At 38.7% G+C, this 22294-nt stretch overlaps 1 protein-coding gene across 1 annotated transcript; it reads right to left on the bottom strand.

The window, feature by feature from the left end:
- Window positions 1-6104: 6104 nt before the first annotated feature.
- On the bottom strand, window positions 6105-15837 carry Mmp27 (matrix metallopeptidase 27). Its single transcript, XM_003472525.4, has 10 exons — window positions 15706-15837; window positions 14706-14944; window positions 13537-13685; window positions 13315-13446; window positions 10971-11132; window positions 10658-10778; window positions 9170-9300; window positions 8185-8344; window positions 7538-7641; window positions 6105-6609 (listed from the first exon to the last, which is right to left on the bottom strand). The coding sequence occupies exons 1-10, from the start codon at window positions 15805-15807 to the stop codon at window positions 6374-6376; spliced, it is 1536 nt and encodes a 511-aa protein (XP_003472573.1). The 5' UTR covers window positions 15808-15837; the 3' UTR covers window positions 6105-6373.
- Window positions 15838-22294: the final 6457 nt, after the last annotated feature.

Genomic DNA, 22294 nt, shown 5'->3' with positions numbered 1-22294 from the left:
ACAATTACCCAAACCAGCACTGATACCTTAGCTTTATATCTTGTGAAAAAAGGCAGGGAACACAAAGACCATGGAAAGAAACATCACTGTCACATTTTCCATTTCAATCCAACAGATCCTTTCAAGGCCTCCTTAGAATTAGACATGTGGTATTAACATAACTAAGGGATCATTTAAGAAGTTGGTCATGCAATCAAAACAAATAATCCTAAACAACAGCAAAATAAAAGTTCTGGGATAAAGACTGCTATGTGGAAAAGAACTGTAATAAAAAGAACACAAGACCACCAGCCAAGATGTCCAAACATGAATTCCATCTTTGCTATCAGCTAAAGTGTATCTTAGTTTTGTTCTCTGGAAGTGGATAAAATGAATTCATTCCTCTCCATATTTTCTCTATTTATCTTAACGCGTTCTCTTGAGAACCAAAGTATATCATAGACATGAAACAATTAGTGAATAAGAAGCTTAAATTGTCACTAGAATGTTTGCACAGCCTAGTTTTATGCAAATAACATGCAAGCTAACATGTTTAGCATTCTTATTACTGTGAGGGAAGGAAGCCTCAGTCTGAAGGGTGCAGTGTTGAAATGTAGTCAGGTTCCCCAGAACCTCTTTGACAATCACATCCTACAGAAATGTCTTCATGAACTGATTTGGTGCCATGCAGTCCAACATAACCTGGGTCACTGTTAGTTGCCATTTGCTGTGCTGCAGGATTGCTTAATGGAGAACGTACTGGGTTCTTTGGTTTTCCTTTAAACATGTTGAGAAAATAAACCACAGACCTCACGAAATCAGAAATTCAGTGAAATATGTTGCAGAAGAACCAGGAAACATCGCAATGGATTCTGCTGGGTGCAACTGCAGGTCCGAGGGTAAGCAGGAGAATCAGATAGCTTATAGATAAAGAAATAATAGGTGGAAGGAGTCTTTGTTTTGCTTCGAGTGGTCATGGTGAGTACAGGGTATGATAGTGTTAGAACATTATTATTCCACCAGAAGATGGAAAATGTAAATATACAAGACAACATTTCAATTCTAGCATTTATTAGATGACTTAGGCGTGAAAATACTCCCATGAATCTCATTTCTCATTGCTAATAGCAACTATTTTCCCTTGTAAGATTGTTATGAAGATAAGTGAAATGACATAGGTAGTTACAGCATGTCGTAAGTGTTCAGTAAGTGGTCACTGCTATTATGATTATTCATAAAGTAGCATGGGACTGTTACTAGCTTTTGGAGTGCTGGAGTCTCCTTCTGGAGGTGGTTTCTAGCTCCTTTCCATCTCAAACAAAAAATTGAATGAAACCAGCAAATTGGTGGCAAGGTTTCACATTTATTTGAGATAAGAATAATTTAAAAGGTAGGAAAGGGAGAAACTGGCTCTGCAGAGCAAGTTTGAGCCAAGTAAAAATAAAAATAATAGGAAAATAAAAGTACACCCTAGAGAATATAGGTGGGCTGATGTGGGGAGGCATCTTACTGAATCCTTCATACATCTTGTGTCTTTTTATTCATCCCATACAGTGCAGTTTCTCATGAGAAGTCCACATGGGGCTTTGGGAACTGTTCCTGGAAGGTGTCCTGGGAGTAACAGGTAGTGCTGACTCCCAGGCCAGCTGTGCTACACCCTACCTCCCTATCTCAGAACTGTCTGTAAACAGTGAAGACAGGGCACACACATAGTGGAGCTCATTTTCTCCTTGAATGCCAGTCACCGAGGAGGTGCTCCTTCCAGGCAGCGCCCTGCCCTTGCCACTAACAGCTGAATCTGGAAAGTGATATATTTTCCTAATTGAATTGTAAGGTCCTGGTGGAAAAATGTTTCTAAAGAAATTATTTCCTGTTATGTAAAAGTTTTGAAGTATTCTTTTTTTTTGTTGTTTCCTAAAATAAATTCCATCCATATAGGAAAAGAAAAATGTCATTAGTACTCATAATGCTTATTAAAACAGAGTCTCAGTGGCACACAGACTAGAAACTCAGTTTGAAGACCGTGTAACAGGTTGTGAGGCAGAGTTCCATCTTATAGACAACGGGTTTCTCTTCATGATAGCAGGGTCAAAGTTTTTCCATTTTGCTAATAGTCATACATTAAGGGGAAAGGTATGATTTAAGAAATGTACTAAGGAGAACTCTCGAGATCTGGCCATGGTGGGACTCAGACAGCTTATTCACCCACCCTCTTGGAAAGTGCCTGTGGTGTGGGCCAGGAGGAGAACCAGCACTCCTGAGACCTGGACATGGTGGGACTTGGCAGCTCATTCACCCGCGCTCTTGGTGAGCACCTGCGGCATGGGCCTGGAGGAGAACCATTACCTGTGAGCCTACTGCCACGTGGGCTGAAAATCAAGCACCCTTCCCTCCACCCCCAACTACTGGGAAAGATGTCTCAGCATCTCTTGGGAGGATGACCATATGCAGTATAGCAAATATGGGGGATTTCCTTCTATTTTCTGTTTGAAGGCAAAGGTTGTTTTCACTGTTTTGTTTTGTGATGTTTCTTTTGCTCTATTCAGTACTCTCAATTGGTTTTATAATGTTCTATTTTTGGTTTGATTTTGCTATTAGTTGTCCATTAGGACTGGACAACTATTGTGATGCTAAGGAGATATACCATAGTACCTATTACTACTATCCCAGTATCCTACTGTGAAATCCTGTACCAATTTCACTGCATTGTCTCGATTGATTTTGTTCTGTCTTGTGCTGTTGGATTTTTACTACTTTCAAAATAAAATTAAAAAAGATGTACTAAGTATAACCATGCCTATCTTGTTGGCATAGATGACTTTATGTACTGTTGAGTATTCTCTGCATTTCAACCCCAGAAGTCCCAACCAGTGCTTTTCCACCCACCTCTCCCTCCTCCAGTGAAGAACGCCTGTGTTATGGTCTGGAGGATCCACTAGGAAGGCTGAGAATGCTGGGAAGTCATGCAAGGTGAGGCAGCAACCTCAGCCATGCACAGTGGGGAACGGCCACGCCATGGATGGACACATGCACATCAAGTGCTGTGGAGATTTAAAAATGGACTACCAAGTTTAATTGGCTGATTAATGCCGATCAATTCTCAATTTGTTCCTGTTATCTCAGTCACCACCCAGATGACCTATTCCTCTACATAATGGTCACTCTCAGGTATGCATCTCCACATTCAGACTCTGCAGAAAAAAAACCTTAAATATCCAACTGCCTAGTGTATATCTTGATTTCCTCCTCAAAGTTGTTCTTCTCTCGAACTTTATCATCTCCATGAATGGACACTCACTCATTCAGAAAAAGAGAGTTGGGTTACAAATGGCTTCTCTCTCCACACTGCACCACACACCCCACCCACCCTGGTGCCTCTACCTTCAAAAACAGCCTCAGACTTTTTCTAAATGCTAGCGCCATCGTATTATCTGGATTTTGCAGTAGCCTCCTAACAGATCTCCTAGCTTGATTTTTTAGCTCCTGTGGTTTATTGCCCTCAGAACATCCAGAGCTTCTAAAAATATTGTCTTTGATTAAACCTCTCTAGAATCCAAAGTCTGTGCAGTGGCCTTTAAGACCTTGTGTGATCTGTTTTCCTGACACTTGTCCAGTCTCTCACTTCATCCCTGCCCCAGTTTCTGTACAGCCACAAGAGTCTTGTCAGTTCTTGAGCTGAGCACAGCATGTCTCCACCTCAGGGCCTTTGCACTTGTGTCATCTCCCTGGGGCATCCATTCCACTAGGTGTAATTTCCTTCAGCTTCACATGTCAAGTCTTCACACAGATGTAATCTCCATGTATGTAATTCATCCTGGAACACCCTACCTTTGTCATTCTATTCCCATACCCAAATCACAAGTCAAATATCATTCAGGAAAACAAAGAAACAACAAAGCATCGGTAAAATATCAACCAGACAGACAAATAGTGTTTGACTCAGGGGCATTTAACCCCAGAAATTAGTGACATTTGCAACAGAAGAGGTTGGAAAGCCAAGTCTGGGACAGGAAGCTGTATCAGATGTTATAGCCTCTAGGAATTCACCAGACCCTTCCTCCCCACAAGGGAGACACCGTGGTACCCACATCCTCCACCCAAGCAGGAACCACACTGGCTGAGGTGTAAGCTGCAAGGCTGAAGAGACCCAGCGCTACCCAGAAGCTGCCGAGAGGGAGTTGCCCTGGACTGTTCCACCCGAGGCGGGGGATGCTGAGGCCACTCTTTGTCTACAGGGGGTAGCACGACCATCTGGTTCCCAGTGGAGTGCTGGGAAGGCTGGGAACAAACCTGAGGGTAAAAATGCCCAGCGCCAGCACTGCCTGCTCTATTTTCCAGCAAAGAATTTATCATCTTCAACATCTTTGCGATTTTTCACTGATTTTTGGTTTCTCTACCTTGGCTAGAATATAGAAGCCACAAGGCAGGGCTTGCTGTTTTGTCCTGAGTGTACCTAGTTCCTGAAACAGTGCCTGATGCATACAGGTATTTGGTAACCATCTCAGGGTATCTGACTTACAGCAAGTCTGCAACACAGATCTATGGAACAAACCCCAAGGTAGTTGTTACATGAAAAATAACAAGGTGCCTTAGTTGAAATCTACCTCAATAGGTTTATTTACATCACACAACAACAACTATTCATTTGGAGAAGCCTATAATTTATAATATATTTTAATATGTGATTCATTTGAATACTTAGTGTATTTCCTGAGGGATTTTAGATTCAGAAAATTTCCATTCATCTTCGTGAATTTGTCTGACTGACATGCTTCTTGATTCATTTTGCTTGTAAATTTTAAAAAATAGTTCAGGAAATCTGAATCGCCAAACTTTGTCAGAAAAATTTTTATAAAGAAAAATAAAGCCATCTTGAAAATAAAAAATGCTTGGATTATTTATTACTAATAAAATTGCACATACTATAACCCAGAAAAGTGGATCATTAAAGTAATTTATTAAGTATCAAGATTAAAATGAAATTTGGCTTTTGGTTAATTAAGCAATGAACACTGAAACTATAAATAGTGGTTAAACTGAAACATTTCTTTGTTCTGGAAACAATCCACTTTATGAAATTCTTGATTTCACCTACATATTAAATTCTGAGTGAATTGTATCATTAACAACTGGATTATGGTTCCTACTGACTTTGGATAATAAATGAATACAAAATTAGATTAGGACTTTATGACCAATTTATGTACATTGAAGATCATTTTTAGTTACTAAACTTTTTTCCAAGATTCTGTATACCTGAAGAAAAACAAAAGACTGAATTTCAACCTATAGATAAATTATTTGTTTCAAATAACTTCAAGACCAAGAAAAAATTCACGTTGTTATTTGGAATAAATGATTCGTTTAGGTAAGTGGAGAGCTCACTGATGGAAAACAAGAGAAAGATTATAGCAATTTTTATCTTTTGTCCTCAGGTAAGAAAAAATTCAGATACATGGTCTCTTTGTGAATTTGTTTCTGTTCCACCTCATCCACTCACATCTCTAAAGTGAGTAACTGTTGTCCACAGAGGTCATGCTTGTTTTTAAAGTTGTTTCTTTCCCTTCAGACCAGATCACAGGCTTCAAGAAAGCTAGAATGGACCCAGCAAGCGTCTATGAACTTTGTTAATGAGACTTTCAGTCAGCACACACATGCTCAGTCTATCACCTATCAGAATGAAGCTCAGCTGAAAACCTCCCCATCTCAGTGAGAACATTTAAGAATAGCTTTGCTAAACATTTAGCTCTGAGGGTCGAAAGATAAACCTAAATGTAAGCATTTACAAGTACACGGTGGAATAAAGAACAAGAATTTCTATCCATAGGCTTAAGTGATGACAGTATATCTCAAAACACAAGGAGGAGATCCTTATGTTTCTGGTATATGGTATCAATGTGCACAAAACTCAATTATGTATTTTGGAAGAGATGGATAAATGCAGAAGTCAGTGTCAGCAAGGCTGTCAGAACATTGATTTTCTCTCACCTTTAACTACTAGAGAATTACCTCTTAGCCTCCTTCCCCTCCCCAGACTCTTACCCTTCTCTGGGAGGGAGAAATAACAGATGATGTGAGTTCAGAATGTGCACAGGGCCTCTCAGACTCCAAAGGACCAGACAAAATTGAGTGCTAAATATTAGTTTAATAAATGTGTTCAATATTTAGTTATGAGACATGTCTAACTTTTCCAAGTCTGAAAGCATGAAATAGGATTACTATGAGTATAGCCAGAGTTAATGACTTCGGGGGGAAAAAAAATCAAGTAGCTGAATGAATCTTTACCCAGTAGGTATTTAAAACTTGGACTGGTGACTTGATGTTGAAAAATGGCTGTCTTTTCTTTTGAGGAAGAGTTTAGATTAAAGTATTTCTTGAAGTTTATTTTTTGAATTTATTGATAACTATAAATTTTTTCCAGCAGATAAAAACCACTAAAAGTAAACAAGATTAAACTTTTATGGTTTAATATCTCCACTCCACCTGAATGTACCTTTTTTTCAATATCAAATGATGAGTTTAATGGTTCTTTACACTTGAACCAAGAATTGGTTCTCAATACTCGGGTAATGTTCTTTGCCTTAAGGTCATACTCAAACTGCTTTGATCCACGGAAGAAATAGAAGAACCCTACAGACAGAGAATTATAATTAGTTATCTTGCATGATTATAAAATGGTGCCATATTATAAATTTTATCAATAGACAATAAAATGACATTATGGAGAACAAAGAAACTGGTAGAATTATATAGATAGACTTTATTTTTCTGCTGCTACTGGGGAAATCTTATTATTTCTCTACAAGGAAGCCAATGTATGAAGCATAAGTTTCAAGGGACTTCCAAGTTCATAGCCGGCCTGTGGTCTAAGTCAGAAGTCCTCAAACTAGGTATTTTTACAAAGCATCTCAGTGCGAGGCAGAAGGTCTCTGTAGGTTTGCCCTTGAACTTTATATCCTCATTTCATTAGAGCTGTTATACTTTTATCTGTCTTAGATTTTCAGATTCTGTGCTAGATGTCATTAAAATAATACACTGTGTCACTCAAAAAACATTTTAGACTCCCAATTACTTCCATTCTTAGGGCACCGTTTTTGAAAATAGAATAGATAGACTACGCACATTAAACTCTCTGGGATTCTTTAAAACTACAGATTCCTGGATCTCACTCATAATCCTACTGCCTTAGATACTGGAAATTTGTTGCTTCACATGTGAACCTCACACTGTATGCACTGTTACACGCTCAGGAATCATTGTTCAGCTCATAGGCTTTATCTTTTTTTCCCTGTACTTTAGAGGGTATTTTGGATCAACAACGATAAAAGTAATTTTGGCAATTTTTACATAAACTTGAAATAGCATTGTGAGGTTATAGTTCAACATTTGCTGATTCAGTTTGTGGTAACATCTGCAGGGTTAATGCGTATTATTTTGTGTGCATACTTAAGAGTAGTACATTTACACTAACATTAAAATATTTAAGTTTTCATGATGGTTTCTTTCTCAGTCAGTGCAATCCTACAAGCATCCTAACGGTTTAGGCCATGATGCTTACCTTTATGCTGGAAAGCAGCATCGACCCGGAGACCAATTCCTGGAAACTGTTTCAGCACTCTCCGTGGGTAGCCCCTGTCCATGGTTTGGGCCGTCTCGTCATACCTGCATATGTGCATTTCAGAGGTTTCTACTGTGTCTTCGTTCGGAGGAATCTGTTTCTTCCACTGCCGGCTTAGAGTCAAGCAGGGATGTGGGGGATAAGCAGGCCTGCTAGAAACAAACTAATGGGATCAATAATGCAAAAAATATTTTGAAGAGTATGTTTGGTTGAATCATTTGTTTTGTCTTGGAAGCAAAATGTGATCAGGTAAAAAGACTACATCGTTTGTCAGACTGGAACTATTCTGAGGAACTGTTAAATCAAACAGGGTCCAGCTCATACCCTTCCAAGATTTTGACAGGATATGTTTGCATTGTTTGTAATTTGGTTGGCACTGCCAGTTTTAATATGCTATCTTTATTTTTTAAGTTTTAGAAAGAATTTTAGGCTTAAAGCATCTTTTGGTTCGGAAAATTTCATCCAACAGAAACTGCCTTCAACATGATGCACTTGAAGAAGACTAATGATTTTTATCTGTGTCAAAGTGATGTTATTGTGATTATTATTCTTTGTAAAATAAAGGGCTCAGTCTTCTGTGAAATTACCTCCAGCACCAAATGCCCACAAAGAAGTAGGTTTTTCTTGTGTCTCGGTCACAAACAGCTGCATCAATTTTCTTCACACGTCTTGGAAAGCCAAGAGTATAGATGGGTTTGGGATAATCTGGAAGGACAGCGTACCCTCTGATCATCCAGAAATTTTCACCTGGGAAGAGAGAAAGTGATTATCTTCTGACCTGCCTCCTAGAGGGAATGGATGTTGTCTTAAGAAGTTTGAGAATCATTAGATGCCCAGATCATCTCAGTTTCCAGGGCTTAGAGATTTAGTAATCTTACGTCTCTGTGTATTGATAGCACTTTCTTTGGTTGCTTATATCATTAATATTATGCAAATAATGTGTCACCATAGTCAATAGTGTGCCATCCTTATCAATTGCTTTCTCTATTGATTGTTTTTAATTGAGAAACTGTCAAAACAAACAAGTATGTTTGGATATGTTGTCCTAAATCCCAACCCTCAAATATACTCAAAAGTTAATAATCTGACTAAGTTCATATAAGAAATAAGATTACTAGGTTAAATATAAAATCCCAGTTAAATCTGAATTTCATATGACAATGACTAATTTTTTGGTGTCTCTAAAATATTGTAAGATGGCATATACACTAAAAATTTATTTGCTGCTTTCTGAAATTCATGGTATCCTATATTTTTACTTGTCAAATCTGACAACCCTACAAAAAGGGAACAATAGAAGGAGCTAAGTTACCTTTACTTGGCAGAATAAAAAGCACTTTTAAAGTTTTATCACCCAGGTTTCTTTTAGTCCCATGAAACTGGGATAGTGTTTGTCTTTGCAGCCCCAGAGAATCTCCTGGATAGCTGCTCCTTTTGACGGACACTTCAGATCGGTGCAGAAGCCTTAGTCATTTGGCTCATGCATGAAGATTATGCTCTTTACAACAAAATATCCACTATCTAGTTCAGACATCCAGAAAAAAAGAGAAAAATCATAATGCGAAAGTTTACCTTTAAAAACCAGAATCCTGTCTTTGGGGTTCTCATAAGCAGCTTGAAGATCAGTTGGCAAAGTTGGCCAGAATGAAGCAATTAACTCAAATTCCACATCAGTAATATCATAATAGATCCTCCATATGTGCCTGTGGTTAAAAAACAACACTGTGTACCTGTAGCTTACATAACCACATTGATGATAGTATTTCAGTCTTAGGCTTGTCTATCTAATTGATTGATATTTCCCTTAGATAATTAGAGAAGTAATACTATTTCCTCAAGCACATTTACATGGTTTCGAGTTGAGTCCTACCCTTTGAACTACCAAGGTGAGGCCATGTCTTTGTGTGCATCCACTTGGGAAAGTGGCTAACTACCCACAGAAATAATATAAAGAGTTCTGAGTGCTCCATCTTCTCATTTTTGCAGTGACACCCAATATTCTGAGCCAACTTCAAGTATACTAAAAGGAACATTTTGATGCTAGTATCTGCTGGAAAGAAGAAATCTTATTATTGGTATGCTAAAGTATTTTCTCAGATATTCCCTTTTGGCTGAAATATTCCAAATCTATGAATTATACTTGGGAAGTCTCTATTTTCCAATTCTTTTTCCATATAGGTAATTTTTGTCTGGTATATCTTTAAGAAGTGGCCTCTTGGTCTCCGCTAGTCAGAGCATGATAGTAATAAGCTATTTAAGTACTCATGCCTGAAAATAGTATTATTGCAAGTATTTTTCTTTTGCTTCTATATGCTTGTCAAGTGGCTTATATTTTGATAATTTGTTAAAGGGCCGGAAATATAGCTCAGCAGCACAGTGCCTGCCTAGTAAGCACGAGGTTGTAAGTTTGATTCCCAGTACCAAAAACAAAGAAACAAACCAACAAACCAAAAAACCAGTCCAAAATCTGGTAGTTTGTTCAGAAAATATGGTTCTGGTGTACAGAACTGGCACACAATGTTGAAATTAATTACAATACGTTATGTATGGTGAGAGGAGAGATTTCCTACCATAGAACCACACTTCATTGATGCAATAGTAAGTAATGATGGGTGGTGTGTACATACTTAATGATTAGCTCTCCAGTTGGAAAAGCTGAATTTTAACATTTTGCTTCTGTATAGTGTGTACATACTCCAACCATGGCCAGTTTCATCTACTAATATGATGGGTAAAATTCCTGAAAATTTAACAATAGACTGCTGAAAACAGATACAAATTAATTCCAGCATAGCACTGGGATTGGTGTATTATTTTGGTCAAATAGTCACCTGAGGTAAACTTTACCTTCTTATGGAATTTAAAAATTGTTTTAGATCACTTAAAACTAGATTATTGAACCAGTAAAATATATATGCTTACGGTAAAGCATTCAAATAGAATGTACAATTATCAGAATGACACATATTTTCACAGTCTCCACAACTCACTCTTCACTCTCAAATCCCTTGAAAAGAAAATCTTCTTGGGAAGTTCAGGTGTTTAAGGGAGTGGGTTTACCTGCCTTTAAAGAACATTATTTCTCTGCGGAGAGTGGTGATAGCATCAAAAGTCAAGTCAGGGTCACAGGCATGGGGTACCCTGGTTTCTTTGGTTTTGACAGGTGCTGTAGGTAGAACTCCTTTGGTGAGAAAAGAAATAAGAATGAGAAATAAGGGGAGAAAAGAATTAAGCAGACAGGAGGAAATTTGCTCATAGAAGGATCTTACTTAAGTGAATTTTTGCTTCATAATATTTCAAGAGTAACTTTCTCAATTTCCTTTTCCAAAAGCTTCCTATTTAGTTCAGATATGTTCAGATTTATATTGCTCACCGTAGATGGACTGGATTCCGTTGATATCATCCTGAGAAAGTGGGTACTTGCTAGGATCCAGAGTGACGTAATTTGGGAACATCAATGCTCTTTCATCACTGGAGTGAGAAAGCCCCAGTGAATGACCAAATTCATGAGCAGCCACAAGAAACAAGTTAAACCCTTAATAAAACAAGAGAATACATCAGGATATGAGTTGATCAAAAGGGGAATGGTTGCACCTGACATCAGGAAATAGCTAAGGAGAATGAGGTCTTGCTGTGTCGATGGTTATATACTGCATTATTTATCTGGGACATGTTTCAGTATTAATACTGATACTGATACTAGTCATGTCATGGAAAATTTAATCTAGAGTAGGCAATTAAATACTTGAAATATTATTTAAAAATGGATAGTGTTCCTTTAAAAATGAAGTCAGCTTTTAGTGACTGCTTTGCTTTATTGTTATTATTATTATTTTGTCTTTTTGAGAAAGGGTCTTACTATACACTTCAGGCTGGCCTTGGGCTCACTTTGTAGCCCAGATTGGTCTTGCAATGATCGTCCTGCCTCAGCATCCCAAGTGCTGGGATTACAGTTGCATCAGCATGCCCAGCTGCTTTACTTTATTATATGTGACCATGTTGCTCCTATTTAGATTCATCAGAGATTCTCCACTGGCTGCAGGTAAAGTCCAAATGCTACCACATGGCCCTCCATGATCCAGTCCTTGTCTTTTCCCAGGTTCATATTTTGTTTTCATATTCTATCAGCTAGTCAAATAGAATCATTTGCATTTCCCGTTTGTGCCATTCATGTTTTCAGGAACACTCTGTGTTCTCATCCATTCTGCCCCAAATATTCTTCCTTCCACTCCCTGCTATCCTGAGGGAATATAATAAAATGGGCAGAAGGCGAACCTTTTGGAATGGCCATCTGGTGGTCTACCCAGAACTTGGGTGAGGACAGTATTATCTCCTGCCTTCCTCAGGCAAGTCTTGCCAACACAGAGCCCTGATCGCTGCGGACTTTTTAATAATTCACACATCCCACTTGACAGACTGCAGCCATATGGATAAGAATTACATCCAAAGGATAAAATGAGAGAGTGAAATCTCTGGCTGATTTCTGCCTCTAGATATGATAGCAAGAACTATCTAAGCAAGGGGACTAACTCTGATTTTGCCAAGTGCGACGGTATTTTGGTTGCTTCAATGACAATATTCCTCCCTGATCCTTTTGTCTATTGTGGAGCTGGCTGATGGCAACCAATCCTAGTTTTCCCCTGCTTCCTGAAGCCTAGTCAGTACTGATCTCACATTTCTCACTAACATGCAGAAAGACAGTGGCTTCGCATGGTGGAACTGACCAATGAGTGGCCATAGGTCATTGTGCTGACAATGTAGAACTGACCTGACTACCTGGAGTCACTTGTCAAGTGCTGTCATCAAGCAACACATCCAGTGTGTGCTTTCCTGGTATCCTGGAAGCCAGGCACTACACAAGATGTGTAGTCAATGACAGGACAAAAATAATGGAGAGGCCTGGAGAATATCTGGAACCTGCTCCTTGGTTTAGTGGATATGCTGTTACTTGTAGTAAAAGTTTTGTTTTTGTTTGAAAAGTATAAAACAACTCATGTCAGGTCCATTATGAGAAATAAAATCAACTTACTTGATTTAACAGAATAGGTCAAAGATAAGGATTAGGACATAATTCTTTCACATATAAGCAAGTGTTAAAAAATGTTTATAGTTTTAAATAGATTCTCTATGGTCCATGAATCCACACACTATTGTTTAATCAAAAGCTTAACATTATTACCTCCCTACAGTTGTCATTTAATCTTTAAGCAATAGATAATTTCTACCACTAGTGCAACACATAACACATTCTGCTTTGTATGATAGGCATGTGGGTCCAGGCCTTATCCATCTGCACACAATCATGAACTTCTGAAGGCTGGAACTTTTGAGCTCAACTTTATGGTCCTTGCAGAGTTTCAGGCACATAGTGGATCTCAGGCATTGTGGTCATATAAATAGATGTATCCTGATTAAACCAGGAGTAGCAACTTTATGAAGGCATTTTGTGAATAAGACTTAGAGCTGCACAAGCACTAAATAGATATTAAGCACTGCCACCAATGTCGTCTTGGAATATGGAACATTGAGGAAAATTTGGGAAGTTTTCTAGTAAAAGGCAACTAGATGGATAGCTGTTCTTTTCAGGGATTTTTTTAGAATAATTTAGTCTGTCCATCAAGAAAATCAGCCTAAAATTTGTTTTACCTTTTCTTCTTAATATTAACAAATAAAGAAAAGAAAAAAAGAAGAAAAAAAGAAAAGAAAATCAGCCTCACCTGTTGCATTCTTGATGGTCCAGTTCTCATCCTCATCAAAGTGCATGTCACCACCCAGACCTGGACCTGGAGGAAAGGCATGGCCAAGGACTCCCAGTGGACCATCAAAATGACGAGGACACCAACCATGGACTGGGATACAATTCATGGGAGAGAAAGATCAGTTTTCTCACATTTCCTGAGACGAAAATAGTGCACTTTCCTCTCTGTTGGAAGTCTTACCTCGAGTCCTGAAGGCAATCATGATGTCTGCAACCCCTCTGTAGACCCTGGTGAACATTAGTGGCGTGACCTCACTCCACACTTCTAAAGCTTTTTGGATGGCCTCATCCACATCAGCTTGTGGCATATCTGGAGTATAGTTCATTATCCTTAAAAATAACAAAAATATAGCAATTTCTGGTGAGACAAGTACTTAGGTACACTCATACTGCAAAGGTCATTTCTAATTTACCAGCCATGGGTGCAGTTACTATAGGGACTTTTGTTATTGGGTTATTGGAAATTTGTATACCATTTTATTTAAATGAACTACTTTCATATACACTATATAAGTCAATTATTTCTTCTTCCCTATGGATCAAGTAGAGTAACATTTTAACAAAGGGTGCTCAAAAGATAAACGGCCTTCCTAAAATCATGCCATAAACAAGATAGAATTAAGTTCATGCATGTGTATGCTTGTGTAATGATTGTATCATAAATATAATTTTTTAAAGAATTAAGATTTACGATACAATGGTGAAGTTTCATTTGTGTATTATATATTAAGGGTTTTTACTCAAGAGCTGCAAATAATTAGTCTGAGAAAGATTTTTCTCTTATGTTTCCTGTGTTTCGAAACCCATTTTTATCTCAAGTCCTCAGATTCAGTAAAATGAAGATAAAACTGTTGCAGACTGGTGGAAAAGTCACTGCCTCTGTTTCAGGTTGGAGTGATACATCAGCTTCTTTCTGGCAATGAGCCCTTTTCTTTAATATGCCTAGAAATAAACCCCATAGTTGACACTGGGACCCATCTATAGGAAGACCACAGCAAGGCACACACATCTTTGTCTTCCCATGTCTTTGCACAGCCTTCATCCATGCTTCTGAGCATCTGTAGTCAGAGACAGGGCTTCAGGACCTGGTCTCACATGCAGGTGCTAAGGGTGGTGGTTAGCGTGCATCTCCTGGGTCACCCTGGCCATGCTAAATAACTCTTTGTGTCAGTGTCTTTGGTTTTCAGGTGGCAAGATAGTCATGCCGGAATCATAGGTATTTTGGGAGGATGGAACATAAGACATTTATGAAATGATGAGCACATGGGAAGTGTCAGGAAAATAAATGTTTATTAGTGTTTTTTGGAGGTTATAACCGTCTCTCTTTGGACTGGTTGCCAGAGCTATTACCTGTATGTGAGCTTGCGTTTTCTCCACCCGGGGAGCGTGTAGCCATACTGCCCCACATCGGGCACCCCGCACCTGGGGGTCCTCATGATCTCCAGAGTGTTAGAGTCCAGCTTTCCAGTCACTGACAATCCAAAAAATGCTTGCATTTCCCGAATTTTGCTGTCTATGAGACTTCTGTTCTTGCTTTGAATGAGATGACTTGCTTTTATTTCAATAGAGTAGAACTGGTTGAGATATGCCTGACCAAAAAGACAAAAAGGCACAGACTACAGGACAGAGACTCTCCACCTTGGCAAAAACCAAAATGGCCTGAAATCCTCTCTGACAATACAAGGGGATAAAAGGAACTACATGATGAGAGAAACAAGAAAGAGAGTACGTAAAGAGGAAAGAAAGGAGACACCCTGTTCATTCAATTCCAGGAATTGTTTGACTTAGGAATAACTACAGTTAACCAAACCATATGACCTATAAGGAAACTTCCACCTGTCAAATGATGACACAACTGACATAGTTTTGCTGTTATTATCTTTTGGCACTTCCTTAAAAGAAATTCTAGAACATACAGGTTATTATCCATTTTACAAATTTATTTGATAACCAAATGTGACAAGTTAACTGGACTGACATTGCTTGGGGGACTTTCTCAAGCAGCGTGTGAATAAGGGGCTCCAGACTGTAGCCTGGATCCTCCTGGCAGTTTAGAAATGAGACCACAGAAATCTCCACTCCTCCCAGCACTGCTCATCTCCTGTCTCTGATGCTTGATTTATGACCTTTGTTCGGAGTTGTAGCAAGTTCTGCTACAGTACCCGACCCGCCCCTTCCTCTCTCACCAAAGCCCTTGATCTCCTTATAGCCAGACAAATGAAAACCACCTCCTTTTCCCAAGAAACTCCAGGATTCTCTTGTAGGAATTTGCTGTCTGCTTAGGTCCCGAAAGAAGTAACAAAATGAACTTGCTATTACGAGCTGTTAATAACATTTATGGAGACAGTACCTGAGCCAGTTGCAGGTTTTCTTCATTTTCTCCCTTTGCATCTATAGGAAATGCAGAAGAAAATGTTATAAAAAGCAGACATAGAGGCAAGAGTTGCTTCATTCCTCTTTCTCTTCCGTGAAAGCCTGTTCCTGTTTGCACAGATTTAGAAAATAATAGTGAGACGTGGCATGGATCGGTTTTATCATCATTTAATTAATAACAGAAAACAAGACTTGCCATGAAGTGTGTCATAACTTCTTAAATAGCTTGATTTCACAATCATGGTTCATGGTTGTTTGGTGAATGTGCTGCTCTCTATTGAATCAAATATATTGTGAGACTTCAAGGTACATCTCTTCTTGCAAAGTTGGCATTTTTTCTATCTAAAAATTCTTGAAAGTTTGTGAAATATAATTTTTCTGCTGAAGGAAACCATAAAATATCTCTGTGATATTATGCCAAGACAAGTGAACCAGAAATGACAATGTAATAGTAAAAATGATCTTCAAATGCCTATACCAAGCACCTACTATTGTATTTATCTGACACTGTAAATGAAATCATGCTGGAGGATTCAGACTTGTCAGATTCTAGTGAAGGATAAAATGGAGATAAATGGTCAAATGCACGGTACAGGCTATGAAGACTGTTATGGATTAAGAACTGGTGGTCAATTTAATGCCAGCTGGATTACATCAGCATGGCACTGAGCGAAGATGCTCCACCTGAGGAAAGTTGCCAGCATAAATAGGTGGAGAAGGAGAAGGAGGGGGTTGAGGCATTGAGGCATTATGCATTGTTGCATGGAGGCATTGTGCGTTCTCCTACAAGTTGCTGTTTGAGCCATTAGATTCTCCTGGAGAAGCTTTGGTCATCACATCGAGCATTGCTTCCTGGCTCCGGAGGGGAAGACGTGTGCTGCTTGGTCTCCAGGATGGACTCGTCACTCTGCTTCCTGGAATGTACTGACTGTGCTTGTCATTGGAGGAGCTTGGGGCCTCCGTGTCCCTGAGATGGCTGTGGTGCCTTTTCAGGACAGCCCTGGTCTTTATTGTGACATGTCAGCTCCAGTGTAGAACCCTCATCCCACCAGCACAGATCCTTCACCCTGCTGGCATGGACTTTCTGGCTTCCACGCTGACCTTTGGGCCTTCCCAGCACAGATCCATAAAAGAGACTAGTGTGAGTCCTTGTGGGCTCTGGACCTCCAGTTGGACTTGTGGGAGGCATTGTCCTGAGCTCTAGGTTTTTCTCTGGACTCACTGGGACATTGCTGTGGGATTTAGGCCCTTGACTAAATATTCTATGTCTTTGGTGTTGCGGATAGATTTCCTTCATTTTCTTGTGTTAATTCCTAGTGACCATTATAAAAATAATATTATAAACTCCATGTCCTGATTCTAATTGTTCTCTGCGCAACCCCTAACTACAACAAAGACTGACAAGATTACTCAGCTATAAAAAACAATGATCTCGAGGCCTTTATAGGCAAGTGGCGACAACTTGAGGCTATCCTCATTAGTGAAATAAATATTTATAAATATCATATTTATAAATATCACATTGTGTCTCTAGTGTAAAAAAGTAATAAGAAATGTAGGAGTAATAAAACTCAAAATGTATAATTGCTATTGTAAAAAAGAGGAAAAGAAAGTGCTCTAAAGGATGTAACTGCATGTATGTTTAAGTGTGTAGGATTGATAACCATATTACTAAGTTTTTGTTGGATAGTTGAACAGAACTGTTTGCAGTCTCACTGTTTAAATGTCCACTTTGTATGCTTTACTTTTGTAACTTGAACAACTATTTCTGAGAAAACAATATGTAATTTATCAATTAGTGGTTTTACTCTTTTTTTTTTGAAATTATGTATCATTTCTACCCTTTTTCTGTTTTTTTTTTTTTCCTTTAAATTAAAAAAAAAGTAAAGACTGGGAAGGACCATAAAGGGAACAGGTAACTGCTGATAGGTAGGACGCAGAGGCTTCATGCTGGCACTAGGTCTTGAAGAATAGGCAGAAACGGAACCCCTGGAGGAAGGCAGCATCTGAGGAGAGGGGGGCTGTGGGAAGCAGGGGGCGGGGCAGGGATGATCTGTAGAAGATCTGCTCGCACTGGATCAGGTAAGAAGGAAACCATGGGGACGGGATGGAGTGTGCTGCAGAGAGCTGACAGGGGAGAAGAAGAACTCACGGAAGCACAGATTATAAAGGACTTTGAAGGCCAGAAGCAGCATTGGAAGTGAAGATATGGTCGGGGAGAACCTCTTGGGCAATTTCAGTGTGTTTCCATTTTTACCTGGGCTACTTTCAAGTGAAGCAGCACTGCTAACCAAAGCCACATCCTCTCTCTTTCGCTGGCTTTTCTCTACTAATTGCCAGATTGCTTTCTGTTTCTTTCCCAGGGTCAATTCCCTTTTACATACCCTTCTAAATCTTATTCCTTTCCCCTTGCCGATATTCTGAATAAAATTTTCAGACATATTTGAAGAACTTACTATGAATATAATCTAGGTATAAAATTCATCTGCCTTTCAAAGGTTATTTTCACTGTTATAGTTTGTAATGATTGTTATGCTCTATTCAGTATCTCCTTCAATTGGTTTTACAATGGTCTGATATTGGTTTGATTTTGCTATACATAAATGACTGGACAACTATTGTGAAAATAATGAAATATACTATATTATCTATTACTACTATCCCAGTATCCTGCTTTGAAGTTCTGTACCAATGTCACTGCTTTGTTTCGACTGGATTTGTTCTGTCTTGTTCTGTTGTATTTTTTACTGCATTCTAAATTCATTTGACTTTGAAACCTGTCCAGATTATAGATGCTGTTTCAGAAATAAAAATAGTATTATTAAATAAATTAGTTGATATATGAAAGTCGTCTAGTAGGTCTCAGGGGGAGAGAAAAATGGAAGGGAGTGTTAGACACATCAAGATATGAGTTACAATGGTCTTGGGACCTGGTATGAGCATATGCATGTCCATTATATTATGTTCTGTGGCTTTTAAATTCTGAAATATTTTAGGACAAAATTCAGAAATTACAGTTAAGAAGAAGAAGAAGCCTCTGTATCTCGTTTATAATGAAAGCCAACTTCTGTCTTTCATTCCTTCATGTCCCACTCCTCAGAGATAATTGTGATTATTCTTCCAGTTTTCCCTTCATACTCAGCTCTGCATTTCTAACTAGACATTTATGCTACTGTTTGTTGAGCTTTCAGTGTTTTAATATTTACGTTACTAATGTTTTTCTATGAAAGAGGAGGACTCTATCTTCACCTTACTTCCTCTATTTTCCTAAGTGGGTTATGTAGTGCTACCTCCATTCTTGACATTAATACATTCTCAGAGTACAAAGAGGACCAAAATTGATGAATACCAAACAAATTGTTTTGGCTGGAAAGGGAAGCAAATCGTGAGACAACCAACACCAAGTTTACCACTTGCACATTGAGTACCAAATGAGTGTCAGACCAAATTTTCATGCCAAAATGTGTTGAATATTAAATTTGAAGAGTTTCAAAGCAGCCCAATACAAGGTGTGGCTGTAAAGTTTTCATTAATGAGTAACCTGTGTTTTTCAATCATTACTGTGAAAATACTATTCACAAGGCATTATATCTCCTTTTATGTACACCTGTTATCTTCTCTAAAGTTGATAGGTGAATTGAGACTTTTCTTGAATTTGTGAATTCCTTCAAATCCTCCTATAGAACCCCTAAACCCTTTTTTTCCCCCTCTTTTTATCGGTACCGGGGATCGAACTCACGACCGCCTGCTTGCAAGGCAGGTACTTATGCCACTGAGCTAAATCCCCAGCCCCCTAAACACTTCTTAAAATAATCCAATATGACAGACCATTCAAACTCTCCCATCTTCCAAGTAATTCCTTTGAGCATGCTTGGAGCATGATTGGAGAACCAATCTGGGTTTGCTGCAAAGCCATCACCCTGTGATCACACAGAGCATTTTTACTGTGACTTTGTTAGATCCCTGGATCCTGGATTTAATTTCCATCCATTTCATGCTTTGTTCCCTTGCTTTGATGGAGCATATCTCTCGGGAGTCTCCTAAGGAATGATGCAATGAAAATGAATGTTTTGAAACATTTTGTTCCTAAGAGTACCCATTATTTTGTTCTCACTCTTAAGCATGTGTCTCTATTTAGAATCTCAGGCTGAAATAAATTTCTTTTTTTTTTTTTTTGTCTTTTTCCTTTTTATCGGTACCAGGGATCGAACTCACAACTGCCTGCTTGCAAGGCAGGCACTTATGCCGCTGAGCTAAATCCCCAGCCCCTATAAATTTCCCTTAGAAATTTGAGGGCACTGTCTCATTATTCCAGAATCTAGTATAACTATCGAGAAGTCTTTTACTGTGTCTTGAAAATTCGAAAAAATTTGGTTATTTTCTCTCTATCCAAATATTTTGCAATTTAAGTCATATCACCTCTTGATGTGAGTTTTCTTGTGTTACCATTAATGATGCTAGGACTTGGGGAACCAGCCAGGAAAGCAATCAGCCAGCCTTCCTGGTAAGTGGGCATGGGGCATGTGTGCACCTGTGAGCCTACTAGTGCATGGGCTGGGAATCAAACGTGTTCCCTACTCCCGTTAGCAACCAGATAGTTCCAACGACAGCCTGAGTTGATAACAACTAAGGTATGTAAAGCAACTAAATGCTTGTATTGTTTGGTTGATTAGGCAGCCCTGGGGCCAGAAGTCTGAGTATCTCTCTGGAGGATGACAGTGTGCAATATAGCAAACATGGGGCATTTCCTTCTATCTTGTCTTTGAAGGCCAATATTGTTTTCACTGTTTTGCTTTGTTCTGATTAATTGTTTTGCTCTATTCAATATTCTGTTTTGATTGGTTTTATTCTGTTTTGTTTTTGATTTGAATTTGCTATACCTGATGGAATGGACAACTATTACGAAGATAATGAGATATATTGCGGTAATTATTATTGTTTTCCTGGTATTGTGCTCTGAAGTTCTGCATCTCACTTACCTCACTGTGACAAAGTCCAACCTCAAGTATGTGCTGCATCTTTCTACCATTTTTGTTGCATTGTCTTGATTGGCTTTGTTTTGTTGTATTTTACTATCTTAAAAATTTTTTTGTTAACATCTTCTAGCCAACACTTGTGGTAAGTGGGCCAAACTGATTGGAGATTAAATTCCTATATTATTTCTTTTATAATTTTTCATATCATTTTTACTTATCAGTTTCTGAGATGTGTCTCTATTGATCCCCCTGGATTGAGCTTTTGTTTTAAATATAACCTTTACTATTTCTCTCCTATTTTATTCTTTTGACTATTCACCTATTGATTACTTCACCTGTCGTATTTTTAATTTCAATGAGTTCTTTCCAGTTCTCTATGTAATTTTTTTTACTTTTTTGCATTTTAAGTGTTTGGGGATGTAAAATATTGTCTTTGCTAATAATATTAAATATTTTAGTTTATTTTCATATTTACTTTTGCTCCCTAGATTGTCTCTATTCCTTCAAAGTTTCTTTCAGACCTTTTTTTTTTAAACACTATATTCCTTTTTCAGATGCTGGTGACTGTGTGTGCAATCTGTTTATGAAAGAGAGATAGGAAAGCTGACTGGCAGCTCTCACACACATGGGCAGGACTGGTGAACTATGACCTTCACTGCAGAGAAGCGAGACAGAGACATTTAGTATGATGTAGTAGTTAGGATGAGATGTGTTTGAACACAACACAAAATCCCAAAATAACGCATTCTTAATAAAATTAAAATGTACTTTTCTGTCAGATACAAGTTTTGGTAGTCCAGGATTTCTATGGGAATGCCACATCCTCAGGGGTGTAGGGAACATCTACCCTGTTACCGCTGTCTCTTACTACAGTGCCTGTTGATCTGATTTCTCAAACTAACCATTGCATTTGCACTATGGACAGAAGAAAGAGGGAAAACAAAATAAAAGTAAATCTTCAGTCTTTTTCAAGAAGTTCCACACAATATTTAGTTTACAGATTTTTCCAAGAAGTTGAAAGATCGACCCATTTACCTTTAAGCAAGGTTACAAAGTGTAGTGTTATAGTAGGCTGCGTTGTCACATCTAAGGAAAATGGAGTCTCCTTCAGAACAGAAAATGACAATGGATGAATGTCTCAAGAAGTTACTAGCAGCCTGGGCCACTGAGATTTCTCCAGTGTCCGTATCTCTAAATCTTTTCTCCTAGATGCCTGTGGTGCCCTACGCCATATCTCCTTGGCATCCCTTTGCCTTACCTGCAGCAGTGGTGGACAGGTTTGTACAGCTCACCTCACTGTGACAAAGTCCAATCTTAAGTACATGCTGCATCTTTCTAATTTCTACCAGTGATACCGGAGAGCTGCCAGGTCAGTGTCAAGATGCATCGCAGAAGTGTAAGGCAGTAGGTATCATCAAGGACAAACCTCACCCAGTGCAGACTGGACAGGAAGCAGGAAGGTTCCAGCCTCCTGTACACTGAAAACATTAACAGCTAAACAGTGCTCTGGAGGCGTCTCGGGGGCTGGTGGAGTCAAGCGCTGGCTGTCCCTAGCAGAAAGCTGGATTCTGTGTCCTTGTCTTGTACTTG

Source organism: Cavia porcellus, unplaced genomic scaffold, assembly GCF_034190915.1.
Source record: "Cavia porcellus strain 051 isolate PalLab524CR breed Dunkin Hartley unplaced genomic scaffold, mCavPor4.1 scaffold_9, whole genome shotgun sequence".
NCBI lineage: Eukaryota > Metazoa > Chordata > Mammalia > Rodentia > Caviidae > Cavia > Cavia porcellus.
This window is presented reverse-complemented; position numbering and strand designations above follow the sequence as displayed.

What these genes read in the sequence shown, in the direction of transcription:
- Mmp27 (XM_003472525.4), bottom strand. Translation starts at nt 15,807, where the DNA reads ATGAAGCAACTCTTGCCTCTATGTCTGCTTTTTATAACATTTTCTTCT. An exon ending in AAAACCTGCAACTGGCTCAG is followed by an intron (nt 14,945 to 15,705) that starts GTACTGTCTCCA and finishes CTTTTTGGTCAG; the next exon opens with GCATATCTCAACCAGTTCTA. An exon ending in GTGGGCATTTGGTGCTGGAG is followed by an intron (nt 7,642 to 8,184) that starts GTAATTTCACAG and finishes GCACATATGCAG; the next exon opens with GTATGACGAGACGGCCCAAA.